The sequence below is a fragment of the Hypanus sabinus genome, chromosome 3 (genome assembly GCF_030144855.1).
Source record: "Hypanus sabinus isolate sHypSab1 chromosome 3, sHypSab1.hap1, whole genome shotgun sequence".
Taxonomy (NCBI): Eukaryota; Metazoa; Chordata; class Chondrichthyes; order Myliobatiformes; family Dasyatidae; genus Hypanus; species Hypanus sabinus.
Window position 1 is genome coordinate 105,190,300 of NC_082708.1, and position 14,790 is coordinate 105,205,089.

A 14,790-nucleotide genomic window follows, 5' to 3' on the forward strand; every position below is an offset into this window, starting at 1 on the left:
GTCATTTCAAATCTTTGATAACTTTAACTAATTTGACAACCTTTCTTGAGAGATAAACTGCACCAGTTGCTTCTAATGCCAGTGAAAAGAACTTCAAACTGAAATCTGCAAAAAACTGGTAATACATCAGTCTCAGTCCTGGGCAGCTTGGAACTCAGCAAGCGTACACTTAATTCCAGTGTAAATGGGCATTATGTCAGCTATTATCATTCTAGCCTATCTAGCTGCCACATTATAGAACTGGGCAGATAGCTATCAGGAACATTACCAAAGCTGCATGAAAATTTGTAATATTCTTACAAAAGTCATTTTAAGGTATCCACTTTGTCAAAATGAAAATTTGCTGCTGAGAACTACATCTGTTTAGGATTCATATTTTTCTGAACGAAACGCAAGGCCCATTAAGGCCTAGCTCCGCATTGCCACTCGCTCAACATGTCATGGAATGTACTGGTTTGAAACAATATTGCTCCTATGATATTTCCCCACCCCTAAGTTGTGTTATGGACAAATACATATAAGATGAAGACAATGAAATCTTTCAATATCTGACCGAATGTAAACTTTTACTGTATGATCAGTTAGCGTTGTGAAAAAGTTGAGTCCTGTTGCTCACACTAGCTATCCTCCTTCTCCTCCCACCACCTTTTTATTCCGTTGAACTCCCCCTTCCTTTTCAGCCCTGGTGAAGGCCCTCAGCCTGAAACATTAACTGTTTATTCATTTCTGACCTGCAGAGTTCTTCCAGCATTTTGTGCATGTTGCTTTGTACAATTATTCAGTCTCGTTCCATAAGCTTGTTTGATCCTTTGTATTTGACTCAATGGCCAATGCCCTTTACATCACTCTTGCAATTCTCTAATAAATCATGCACAATATAAGATCGAGCGGTAGATCAAAATGCTTGACAAGAATGATCTGGACAATTTGGAATTATCTTAAGTTTAAACAAAGGGCTCAGCCATCTGAAGGAACCCAGCAACGAAGGTGTAAATCGAGAGGCACCTTCATGTAATCTGAAGAAAGGGGAAGAAAAGATACAAAGGTGTACTGAGCCGCTGGCTAATGGGGTTAGCAATACTTTCAAAGATATAGCTTTAAGTGTTTTATGTTACTGCTTCAACTGACAAGGGGAAAATATTGGAAAACAAAAGATAAGTTAAACGTTACTTCTAAGTGAAAGGTAAAATGTTGGAAAATGAGTGGGAAGTCCAGAGAAAATTAGAAACAGCCTGTGTTTGAAGCTATTTATACCAAGGGGTTTAACATATACATTAGGAGTTTGAGTAAAATATGGCTTTAACTTCTACCACTTCAGCAGTCCTGTAGTCCTAGATTTCTGGCTTTTTGTTTAATCATTACTACATCTGGGATTTGTACACCAAATTGTCTAGGTCTATGTTTTAATTTGGTCTCACTGAGTAATTTAGCTTTGTACACCCAGTTGTCTAGATCTATTGGGAATAATTCTGAAGACATGTAGCTCGGGTGGTTAATATTTGGGTTGAGCTATTCTCTGATCTTGGCAATTTACTTGCAAACATTTTGTCTCCATATGAGGAGACATCATCAGTGTGCTGTTGATTGTGCAGTGTCCTCTGAATGCTTGGCCTTTATTATATAATTCAGAGGACAGGCCTCAGACAACAGCTCACTGACGATGTCTCCTCACACGGTGATGAAACGTTTGCAAGTGCATTTCTAAGATCGGAGAACAACTCAACCCATCTGTCTAGGTTTCTATTTAACATGGTCTCACTAAGCCATTTAGCTTCTCTATCTTTAAAACATTGTAGTATATATCTCTTTATCCACGCTTTTAAGCAGATTCTTTGATTTGCCTGATATGATTTTGGTGAAGTAACTTTTCAAGCTTTATGAAAACAAAACAGGTATGGTTGATCAGAACAGAGCAAGAATCCAAAGCTTTCCTTGAAAAGAGGATTTGAAGTGTAGCTGATGGGGAATTTAATACTGTACTTTCAAATTGAACAGTATGAAGCAACATTTGGACTTTTGCCAACAGACCCCAGAATTACATCTTCTGCCAAGGTGAATTTGTTCTCAAGCCCTGTGTTAGAAGATGAGAATCTGTCCCAGTCTGAAGACTACTCCTCTGCTGCCCATTCCAGTAAAGATAAGGTTACTCCTGAACTCCAGCCAAGACCCTCACTTGTTGCAGAGATAATGATATCAGGTAATTGCTGCTCTGATAAGCATTTATTTTTTACCTATTACCACACAGAAAGAAGTAATTTGACCACTCCATTCCATACTGGCTTCAAGCAGAGCAACTCCATCAGTCTCATTGCCCATCTCCAGCTTCCGTTAGCCCAACAAGTTGTTTGCACTTATATCCCCATTAATTACCTATTAATTATTTTACCACATTAAACTACACTGTAAAGGATGGTAGCCATTTAACCGAATAAAGTGAGAGGACCCTTGCAATTACAGTCTCCAAAACATCTCCAGTCAGCATCAAACCCGGGACCCTAGACTTGTGAGTTAGCAACAATAAACTAATTGGGCATTGTGCCACCAGGAGCAAACACATTTAGGGATTTTCTAAAAAATAATGATAACTTTGAAATTGCAACTTGTGGGAATGCAATCATTTAGGCTTCCATAATAGAAAAAGCTTTGACTAGATTAATGCAAGCGACCTATGATTAAATCCTTATTCCTAACTATAATTGCATTTTACTTGATAGAATGGGGGTGATTAATAGATTCACCAATGATTGCTTTCTTACTCATGCAGGTGTTTATACTATTTATTTAGCAATTAATATAATCCAGACTGAAAATTTAAAAATAGTCCCATGGAATTATCAAAAAGCTACACTAAATTCCATAGCAAGAATTTGTTGTCTATTGAACAATAAGCATTGCTCAGATAAAAGCAGATGAGAGAGGCCATTCAAGATGTTTATCAAATCAGAAGGAAACATTCAGACTGTTTAGTCTGCACTAAATGTATGTAAGATTAATTCAGATAGACTCACTCTCCAGCACTTCCCCAAAGCATTATAATATAAGTACTTAGCCAGCATTTTGATTGATTCTGCCTCCAGTACTACTGACAATGCGTTTTTGGAGCTAACCACCTGCTCTGCAAATATACTTTTGTCATGTCACTTTTGCCAATGACCTCCATTTACTTTTCTTGTGTTCTTCATCCTCCTGTCACTGGAAACAGCTCTCTCTACTTACTCTGCCCAGTGCCTTTATGATTTTAAATTAACCTGTCATATCCCTTTGCAAACTGCTCTGCCCCAAGGAAAACAAACTCAGATTCACCAAAGTCAATCACGCATGCTCTGAGTTATCATTCACATTCTCTTGAAAGCATCACATCCTTCCTAACGTGTGCTGCTCAGAAATGTATACTACACTGCCATTGTCATTAATTCAGTGTTACATAAAGGTTCGTCGTGACATACTTCCTCTTTGATCAGGTTGAGATCAAAGTTCTTGTGGAAGTACATCAAGGACAGTCCTCCCTTGATCGAGTTCATTACCACAAAGTTGATCTGAACTTTATTTGTTGCGTGTGGCACTTTGCAATTGGCCAACACAGCACCTGACCACCTGGTTTCAGATTGTATTTACGAATAGAAGTAGTAATAATCACTCCAAAAATACAACTTTTTTCACTTTGACTGTACTCTTCAGCTCATTCACAAAGCACTGAATGTACTTCAATATATTATGTCTAGCCTTTCTCTGTACCTGAGACTACTAAACTACAGAATGTGTCATCCTGAAATAGGGGCAATTTGGACCAAGCTTGACTATTCCATTTAGTACTGAATACACTAATAGGGCGCATGGTCTCCACTTCCTATTTCCATCCTATTGTGCTAATTTGTATATTTTTCTCTACGCTTTCCTTAGAACAAAGCTAATGCAAATGTACTTATTTACCAAGTTGCCTTGATTTCCTTTTTTCAAGATCAAGATGACTGTGGAGTCTTGGAATGTGATCCCAATGCTCAGTGTATAGTATCAAAAGGAATTGCGAGATGCCAGTGTTCGGAAGGATTTACTGGGCAAGGCAACATCTGCAAAGGTAATGAGTTGAGTCTAATTATTAATTAATTAATGACCTTGTGTTTGAGCTTTCAATTCTCTGTGAAAGAAATTTCTTTTGAAGGTGGAATGGAATACAACCTTGTTGATTCTTCTGTGACATATTGATTATAGAATGGTTTTACACTATGCATAATTTTTCAAATAATTTCCTAATCTGCAGAAATGTTGTTCCACGTCCACCACCACTTCCAATCTTCAGTTTCTAGTCATATTGCCAATATGACTATCACCGTGCATTGCATGGTGATGAGAGGGCATACTGAAGTGAGATATACCAACTAATTGTTGGTGTTGCAGCAACAACCTTGCACTCAACATCAGTAAGACTGAAGAGCTGATTGTGGACTTCAGAAAGTGTAGGGTGAGGGAACATGAACCAATCCTCATAGAGGGATCAGAAGTGGAGACAGTGAGCAGTTCCAAGTTCCTGGGTGTTAATGATTAGTGGTGTTCTGCAGGGACTGGTGTTGGGATCACTTCGTTTCAAGTTGTATGTCAATGATTTGGATGGCTTTGTCTAGGTTTGCATACGACATGAAGATAGGTGGAGGGGCAGTTAGTGTGGAGAAAGCAGGAAGTCTGCAGAAGGTCTTAGACAGATTGGGAGATTGGGCAAAGAAGTGGCAGATGGAATATAGTGATGGGAAGTGTATGGTCATGCACTTTGGTAGAAAGAATAAAGAGGTACACAAAGGTTTTGGGGACATAGCCTCAAGATTCGGGGGAGTAGATTTAGGACGGAGATGAGGAGGAACTGCTTTTCCCAGAGGGTGGTGAATCTGTGGAATTCTCTGCACAATGAACCAGTGGAGGCTACCTCAATAAATATATTTAAGACAAGGTTGGATAGATTTTTGCATAGTAGGGGAATTAAGGGTTATGGGGAATAGGTCGGTAGTTGGAGATAAGCCCACGGCCAGATCAGCCATGATCTTATTGAATGATGGAACAGGCTCGATGTCCCAAATGGCCTACTCCTGCTCCTATTTCTTATGGTCTTATTTTCTAAACAGGGAGAATTCAGAGACACAAAATGACTTGGGGGTCATTGTGCAGAATTCCCTAAAGGTTAATTTACAGGCTGAGATAGTGGTGAGGAAGGCAATTGCAATATTAGTATTCATTTGAAGATGACTAGAAAATAAGTGCAAGGATGTAATGCTGAGGATTTATAAGGCATTGGTCAGATTGCACTTGGAATATTGTACGAACTTTATCTAAGAAAAGTTGTGTTGCCATTTGAAAGGGCCCAGGGGAGGTTCCCAAGAATGATTCCAGGAATGAAAGTGTTATCATATGAGGAGTATTTGATGGCTCTGGAGTTTAGAAAAATAAGGGGGGAATCTCATTGAAACCTATCCCAAATATTTAAAGGGATAGATAGAGTGGATGTACAGAGGATATTTGCTGGACTGAGGGAGTCTAGGACCAGAGGACACAGCCTCTGAATAGAGGACGTGTGCATGTGAGCTTGACTTCAATGTTTAAGACAAGTTTGGATGGGTACCTGAATATTAGGGGTATTGGTGGCTATAGTCTGGGTGCAGGTCGATGGGACTGGGCAGCTTAAGTGGGTCAGCACAGAGCAGATGGGCTGATAGGCCCATTTCTGTGCTGTACTTTTCAATGACTCTATGACGTCAATTTAGAACAGAGATGAGGAAGAATTCCTCTGGCCAGAGGGTGGTGAATCAATGGAATTCATTGCCACAGACAAGTGTGGAGCACAAGTCACATTTAAAGAGGAAGTTGATAGATTCTTGATTAGTCAGGGTGTTAAAGGTTTTGGGGAAAAGGCAGGAGAATAGGGTTGAGAGGATAATAAATCAGCCTTTATAGAATGGCAGAGCAGACTTGATGGGCTAACGCTAACTGCTATGCTGTCATGCTGCTCCCAGATTCAGAATGAACTTTTAAATATAAAACCCTGTCATATTGCGATTTGTGTTCCCTAATGGCCTCTTACTGATAAGCCCCCACTGTATTCTGCAGCTGGCCAGATTATTTGAAACAAGCAAGCTGCATAATGGAAATTACTCACCTACTAGTCCCCAGGGTCTGAAGATTAATTGGAGCTGTTAGCTATTTCATGATGCAAAATGTTACTTCCTTATAGATGTTGAAGAATGCGTAACTGCCATTGCACTGTGCATTGAACACACAGCAGACTAACTTAACCCAGGGCAGCTATGTTTGTAGATGCCATCCTGATTATTGTAGTGATGGGCTCTTCTGTTATGGTGAAAAGTTTATTCATAGACGATGTTCTGCTGGTGGCAAGCACGTGGCTTTGTGACCTTTTTTTCTCGTAGCCTTTTAAAAAAAGGGGAAACAGGGAGTAAAGAGTGCAGAGCTTAATTTGAAAGATTAAGAACTGGAATTAGTTTGGAAAAAGTTAAGAAATAGTATTAAGAAGGAAACATTGGGCATTTGTATGAAAGCACACAAGCAATAGCAGCAATGCAGGGAATTGTAAAAATCATGGAATTAGAATTGCATATTAATGCAATAATTATAAGGACACTGCAAAACATATAGAGATTCACACGCCAAAGTAGTATTAATAGTGTAGAAAACAAAGTTATGTGGTTTATTAAAGATATGGAGTGTAGTTCAGTATGTTCAGGAACCAACACAAGAACAGAATATTTTGTATGTGTTACTGTGTAATGAGAAAGGGTTCATCAAGGAGTTTGTCAATAAGGGGCCTTTAGGGAAGGCTGATCACAATGTGAAGGGATTTTATTTTAAAAATCATTCTAAATTGAATGTGTTGAATAAAGCAAACTGAAAAGGCATGTTGCGTGAATTGGCAAAGGTACACTGGGAAACATTATTAAAAGATGTGACCAAACCAGTAATGGCTAATACTTAAAGAATTACTTAGGTTATAATTTATAAAAATCCTTTTTATGATGGAGAACACTCGGTAAACGCACCTCTTATGCACGCGTGCGCACGCACTCACTCTCTCTCTATCTCTCTCTCTCACACACACACACACACACACCCTTGTTATTCTGCTGTCATTGCACATAGTGTATACACGCCTTCTCCAGTAAATTCTCATAATGTGCCCTAGACTGAGCTGATGCAGTCAGGTTGACTTTATGGTGCCTTTCCCACCACACAGAGCAGAATAATGGGGATGTGTAAGACACGTACATGTTCTTTGTATACTCTACTTAAGGTAGATACTTCTGTTTATCTTACAATATGATTGTAACTACTTTTTGGGGTGTATCATAAACCTACCTTTCAAAGCAAAAGTGCTCCGCCGGTAAAGTGGTGGAGCCTTGGTTATAGGAAGAAATTAAACGTAGCATTAGATCAAAAGGAAATGTTTATTTTATCTCCGCAAAAGCCAGTGAGCCAGGGGATTGGAATATTTCAGAATTTCAGCAAGAGAGGGCTAAGGCATTCATAAGGTAGGATAATTAGAATATGAGGGTGTTGTAGTAAGAAAAGTAAAATTGTGCTATAGAAACTTCCATAGAAAAAGATTAATTAATGTTGATGTGGATCCCTCACAGACCAAGGCATGAAAATATATATGCAGCTAGGAAAGATATTAAACAAATATTTTATTATTGTTTTCCCAATAGATGACACTGCAAAACCTTCTAAATTGTGGAGAACAATGAAATGAGTTAATACAAGTTGGTATTATTTAAAATTAGTATTTAAGAAATTAAATCTGTTGATAAACATCCTAGAATTTAAGAAGTGATGGCAGTGGAGAAAATAGACATACAAATTACCATTTTCTGATATTTCAGAGACTTGAGAATGGTTATAGATGGAAGCTACCAAATATAACCCTGCTGTTTAGAGGAGCATAACATCAGTTGCAGGGGAAATACTAGAATCTAGCGTTAAAGAAGTGATAATAGGACACAGAAAATGACATTTCAATTGGACAAAATCTATGTAGATTTACGAAAGAGAAATCAGATTTGGTAAATCTCCTGGAATTGTTTTGAGTTTGTAACTAGGAACATAATTAAGGGTGATGTAGCTGCAACAGTGCATTTGGACTTTCAGAAAGCTTTCAGGGAGGCCCCAAGCAAAAGATAGTTTTAAAAAGAATGGGCAGTAACATAGATTAGGAATAATATATTGCAATGGACTAAGGATTGGTTACTAGCTAGAAAACAGAGAAGAAATAAATGGGTCATTTTGGGTTGGGTAGATGTGGGGATCACATCTGCCATCCCTGCTGTTCACAGTCTGTATTAAAAATTAAGATGAGGAGATGAAGTTCAATATTTCAAAGTTTGCTGATGACACAAAGCAGAGTGACCATACTGACAATGAGAAGGATGAAAAAGGCTTTAGTGTGATATTCAAATGAGAGAATCTGCAGATGCTGGAAATCTGAGCAACACATGCAAAATGTTGGAGGAACTCAGCAAGCCAGTCAGCATCTATGGAAAAACAGTACAGTCGACGTTTCAGGCCTTCAGCAATCCTGTACTGTACTCTTTTCCCATCAATGCTGCCTGGCCTGCTGAGTTCCTCCAGCATTCTGTGAGTGTTGCTTAGTGTGATATACACATGTCCAGTGACCGGACAGGAACGTAGCAGACAAAATATTGTGCAGAAAGATATAAAAAATGAGTTTGGTGGAAAAATATAGAAAGCTGGGTTATTTTTTGACTGATGAGAGCTTGAAAGGTGTTGAAGTTCAGAAAGGCCTAGGTGTCCTTCAGTATGAGTTGATAAAAAAATAACATATACAGAAACAAACACTGATTGACTTTCCCGATTCCGGTCATAATGGGCTTGTCCTGTGAGGAGAGTTCAAGCCAAGTGGCTCTGTAACTGCTTGTATTTTGAAGAAAGTGATAATTATTGAAAATATAAAGTCCTTACCAGTGTGGCAGTGTAGATGCAAGCACAATGTTTCTGAAAATTAGGGATCAACCATTCAGAGAGTAAAAGTTTGGTTTCACCCTAAAAGGTAGTGAATCTTACATTTCTCTGCCTAAGAGGATCTCAATGGCTCAATTGTTGAATATATACTATAAAGACATAGATAGGTTTTTGGATATTAAGGGTATCGGGGGATGTAGGGCTACAGTAGTTCAGAAAAAAGGCATTGCAGGAAAGATCAATCAACATCTGACTGAATGAGAGAGTAGGAGTGAGGGAGCTGAATGGTCTACTCTTCCTACTTCTCATCTCCTTATTTAAAGTTTGTAACAATTTTTCAGTCTTTGTCAAACTTGTTAAAGCCGGCCATCAGTATACATTACTGACACTTTAAATGTGTACGTATACATATAAATGAACTGTAGATATTAAATGAGATATGGCAGTGATAATCAGACTTATGGTATGTTCTAATGTGATTCTAATGTTGGCTTTTCAGATATTGATGAATGCAAAACTGGGGTGCACAGTTGTGATGAAAATGCTTTCTGCACGAACACAGATGGAAATTACACCTGTACGTGTTACAAAGGGTTTATAGGAACAGGATATCATTGTTTGCGTAAGTAGACGAGCTTTACACTGAATGAGTCTCTTATTGAGATGCAGTGCGGAATAGGCCTTATGGCACTTCGAGCCACACCACCCAGCAGTTTCCCGATTTTATCCTAGCCTAACCACGGGACAGTTTGGACTGTGAGAGGAGACCGGAGCACCCGGAGGAAACCCATGTGGTCATGGGGAGAACGTACAAACTCCTCAAAGGTAGTGGTGGGAATTGAACCCGGTCACCTGCACTGTAAAGCTTTGCACTGACCCCTATGCCTCCGTGCCATCCTATTATTTAGTGATGCTGAACTTTACGTTTTCACAAACATTTCAGTATAGTGTGTGTGTACAGCGTGTGTATGTGTGTGTGTATGTAGAGATATGATTACCTTGCACTGCAATGCAATCTTTAGTTTGTTTCAATTGTGTACTTTATTGTACAATTTAGTCTGATTTGTGGTTGATTTATGTTTTTCTTGTGAATTTTGTGTACCTGATGCTGTTGGAAGTAAGCTTTTCATGACACTGTGCGCACGGATCTGTGCATGTGACAATGTACTGGATTTGGACTCCATCTCATTCAATGTGGTCCTTCAAAGTTGCACTAACTTGATCAAATATAGCATTGGATTATGAATACAAATAATACTTTATTAAAATAACCTAGAAAATATATTTTAGTTAACAATGAGGTAGATTTGATCCATTCAGCAACAAACAACAACCAAACCAGTTCTTGTAGGGCATGTGTGAGTGGGGCATTTTCTTGCTTCTGTTGCGAGTGCAGCAGTCTCCATTCGTGTGTGTAATTGAAAGCTTGCAGCACCTCCATGCATGGGTAGGTAGTGAAGACAGAGCAGTTCCAAAAGTATTCCCAATAACTTCTGAAGGTTTCTTGTCAACAAAAGACTTCTTAAAATTATAGTCAATATACTTTGTTAAATATTTAAATAGCTGAGATTAACATTAAGTAAGGTTGTTGCTGCAAGTGCCTTTTGCTGCCTATTTGTTGTTCAGAGTATTTTAATCCCATGTTCTCCATCACTAAGAAGTTTAAAAGCAAGAAATGTTCAGGAAAAGCAGTTCTTCCAAGTTCCTGTCACAGGATACGTACACAATGCTGGAAGAACTCAGCAGGTCAGACAGCATCCTTGAGAAAAGAGTAGCCAACGTTTTGGGCTGAGACCCTTCATTAGGAATAGGGAGGGGAAGAGAGGACTGAAGCCCAGTAATAGAGATATGGGAAGGGGTAGGGTCTAGAGGCGCCAGGTGGAAAACCAATCAGAGGAAAGATAAAGGGGGGAGGGGGAGGGGATAAGCATGAAAGAACTGTAGAGATAATGATGCAACAAGTTGAAAGGGGAGAGAGGCAGAGAGGGACCTGGGATAGGGGAAGGTGGAGAGGAGGCAATTACCAGAAATTGGAAAATTCAGTGTTCATACCAAGGGGCTGGAGGCTACCCAGACGGTGTATGAGGTGTTGCTCCTCCAACCTGAGTTTGGCCTCATCATGGCAGTAGAGGAGGCCATGTATGGACATATCTAGATGGGAATGAGAGGCAGAGTTGAAGTGAGTGGCAACCGGGAGGTCCTGTCTATTGTGACAGGCGGAGTGTAGGTGCTCGACGAAGCGGTCCCCCAATCTGTGTCGGGTCTCACCGATGTAGAGGAGGCCGCACCGGGAGCACCGGATACAATAGAAAACTCCAGCAGACTCGCAGGTGAAGTGTTGCCTCACCTGGAAGGACTGTCTGGTGCCCGGAATGGTGGTAAGGGGGGAGGTGTGGGGACAGGTGTAGCATTTGCGCTTGCAGGGATACAGGTGCAGTTAGTGGAGCTTCTGCCTAACAGTGTCAGAGATGTGGGTTCAATCGTGGCATCAGGTGTTGGTTGTGCAGGGTTTGTACACTCTCGCAGTGACTGTATGGGTTGCCTCTGAGTGCTCATGTCAGTTGGTAAATTGTCCCTAGTGTTTCGGTGAGTGCTAAAATCTGGTGGGAGTTGATGGTAATGTTAATTACGTACTGCCCATTACACTGCTGGTGTTTAGGCAAGCAATTTCAGGGCTTCCTTCATCATGTCTGTAGCTTCTTCCTGGTTTTCACTCCTGTCAGTCATGCAAGTCCCTGGTGGACACTCAGATGTAGAAGAAATCTTCATTCCTGTTTACGTAACAGCTTTTTTTACCAGTCTGGGTTGTTAGCCCTGAGCTGTAACCCCCTAAACCTGGAGGGCTGGTTGACAGCTGTCAGTTTGGCCTCTACCCTTTGACCTGTTTAGCCTGCGTGACCCTACACCAAGAGCCAAAGTGTAAAGCCCTGACTCCAGCCAGCAAAGCTTGCTGGGTCATTGAGGCATGCAAGCCCCCAAACCCCTCGACAAGGTAGTGGTCCTCTTGACCACTGGGAATGTTAGAGGAATGAAAATGGGATTTATGTCGGATAGGTGTAAACAGATGGTTGACAGTCAGCATGGATCTGGAGGTCTGAAGGGCCTTTTCCACACGGTTTCTCTTGATGACTTTAAGCCCCACAGTGCCACTTACTGGTTATGCATCACTTGCAATTCCTTCCAAGTCGTTGTGCCCTACCCAAAAGCACCATCAGAACACAGACTGCAAACGTTCTGAATGTCGCTCATTGTCGCCTCCTCATGGACAGTCAGGGATAAGCCTCACCTCACACCTATTTTACCAGGAAGAATACATTTAAAAATGAAATACAGATGACCTTTTCTACCAGCAATGTTGTTGCCTGTAACATCAAAGTGTTTAAGGTATGAAACATTTCCAATTCACCTAGGTACAATCAGATCTGCTGCGCCCGCTGAAAGTTTGATGGAAGCAACTGCCAGGAGCGTTATATCTGAGATACCGACACACAAGCCGGAGAATCACATGGTGAACTGCCCACATTCACATGAAGACTTCTGTCTGAATGGAGGAATTTGCTCCCTTATCACCGAGATAATATCAGTTTCCTGCAAGTAAATAAAAGCAGTGATATGTGTGCTGTTGACATTTCTGAGCATGAAGTGTAAAATAGCAAATTGAGTGGCAGAAAGTAAAAAGTACGAAGGAAATAAAACATCCTACGAGTTTAATGCAAGGGAAAGGAATGCTTGAGTTTATGTATTGTCTGCCATAACTCCAGAGTGATACTTTGCTCTTTGCTGCAATGGTGTAGTTTTGAAGTTGGAGATCTTTCATAATCCTGGTCAATATGTAAACAGAGAGAACCTGCCAAAGAGGTGAGATGATTATTTCAATGACAAATATTGCATATTCTTCCATGGAAGATGGTGCTGCTCTTCATTTACATATTGTGGCTGTTTACGTACAGATGAAACATCCTCGGTATTAACCAAACCCGCGAAGGACACCTCCACAATCGTGTGCTCAGTTCTCCCGGAAAAGCAGGACTTCCCGCATTTCAATTCCAGTTCCCATTCCCATTCCGACATGTTGGTCCATGACCTCCTCTTGTGCCAAGATGAGGCACGTGAGGCTCCTCCTCAGGCTGCAGACGCACCACCTCATATTCCATCTAGGTTGCCTCCAACCAGATAGCATAAACAGTAATTTTTTTCCTCCCCCTCCCCCGCCCCCTTCTATTCCCCATCTTGGACTCTCACCTGCCCTCTGGTGCCCCTCCATCTTTCCTTTTTCTCCTATCAGATTCGCTCCTCTCCTGCCCTTTAACTTTCCCACCCACCTGGCTTCACCTGTCACCTCCTCCTCCACACCACGACCTCTTTATTCTTGTGTCTTCCCCCTTCCTTTCCAGTCCTGGTGAAAGATGTCGGTCTGAAACATCATCTCCACAGATGCTGCCTGACCTGCCGAGTTCCTCCAGCATTTTGTGTGCGTTGCTTCAGTTCTCTTGCGATGGATTTGAATCAGCAATATTCATGGCTCTTGGAGAACGAAACCAACTCGGCCGCATCTGACAGCCGGAAGGAAGGGCCCCCATTAGCACAGCATTACATGAGATGTGTGAAGTAGTCACATACAAGTTATAAGAAACACAACCTCAACATAAAGAAGATAGTCTTTTTATTCATGCAAGAAAGAAAGTCGAGGTTGCAGGGGTTTGAAGACACAGAGTTAGGTGGAACTCTCACGATGAGACATTTTGAATAGGAATCAAGGCTAAAGTAAGAAAGAACGAGCAGCAAACATGAAAGACAACAGAAAGTGGTTGAAAGAGTAACTAATAATGGGGCACAAAATAGTACCAGCTCCTGTTTCCACATCCCTTCAGACTGGTCCAGGTTCTAATTTACCCAGATCGGCTCTAGCGTCACAAAACTGGGCACAGATCAGATTACAACATTGAAAATTATTAGTGTGGCAAAACTGTGTTTATGTTTCTAGCAAGTAAAGCCACTCTCTGGAAAGCTTCATAAATCTTGCCATATCAAAATATGGAAAGGAAATGACAATTAAAGAGCTTTTAAATTCATATTTGTTTTCTTTAAAATCAGGTTATTCACAGCCAAGAGACTAGAGATAGTTATGAAGTATCTTACTTCTGGCAATTTTCAGCTATGTGAAAAATGATCCACCAACTTGTATTGAAATATGATTATGAAATTAATCTCTGGTAAATATTCCTTGCAATTTATAAGGGCAGTTGGAATATATCTGAAGAACACTCACCTTAGGTGTGTGTGCGGAGAGAAAGCGAGAGAGAAAGAGAGGGTGGTATTAACTTGAAAGAGAGTGTAAAGCAGGCAATATGGATTGAGGCTTGGATTCCATGGGAATGAAACAGCGGGGCTGATATCAGATGACTGAATTAATCCACACCATTTTCAAGCTGCAATATAACAACCACTTTAATATACTTTTTTTAAGCTCTGCTGTGTTTTGTTTTGGAAGAATGGAAAGGAAAATATAATGAGGAGTTGCTGGAAGAACCTGTATTGTACCTAGAGTGTACCTTCATGCTTCACTTCTGTGGATGTTTACTGAAAGTAATTTATTTTTTTTAAAAAAAGGGAATTTGCTGTAGATGGCAGTGTTGTCACATGACATTTGTTTTAGTTGAAGGATATCAAAATCACCACATCTCAATCAGTGCTTCAATGCAGAAAAATGCCCAAGGCTTTCAACTAATTTCACAATATCTGATTTAGCAAAAAGAAGTCCCAATGCTAAGCAGGAGTGGGAATTAGTAACCAACTGACAGGGTTCAGGTGAATTTA

General features: G+C 40.4%; 1 protein-coding gene across 1 annotated transcript in view; it reads left to right on the forward strand.

Moving 5' to 3' along the window:
- Positions 1 to 14,790, forward strand: part of egf (epidermal growth factor) — a 120,731-nt gene that overhangs the window by 79,140 nt on the left and 26,801 nt on the right. The window contains 6 exon segments of the mRNA XM_059963354.1: positions 2,027 to 2,197; positions 3,959 to 4,075; positions 6,215 to 6,275; positions 6,277 to 6,338; positions 9,473 to 9,595; positions 12,384 to 12,567. Coding sequence (XP_059819337.1) covers positions 2,027 to 2,197; positions 3,959 to 4,075; positions 6,215 to 6,275; positions 6,277 to 6,338; positions 9,473 to 9,595; positions 12,384 to 12,567 — 718 coding nt within the window.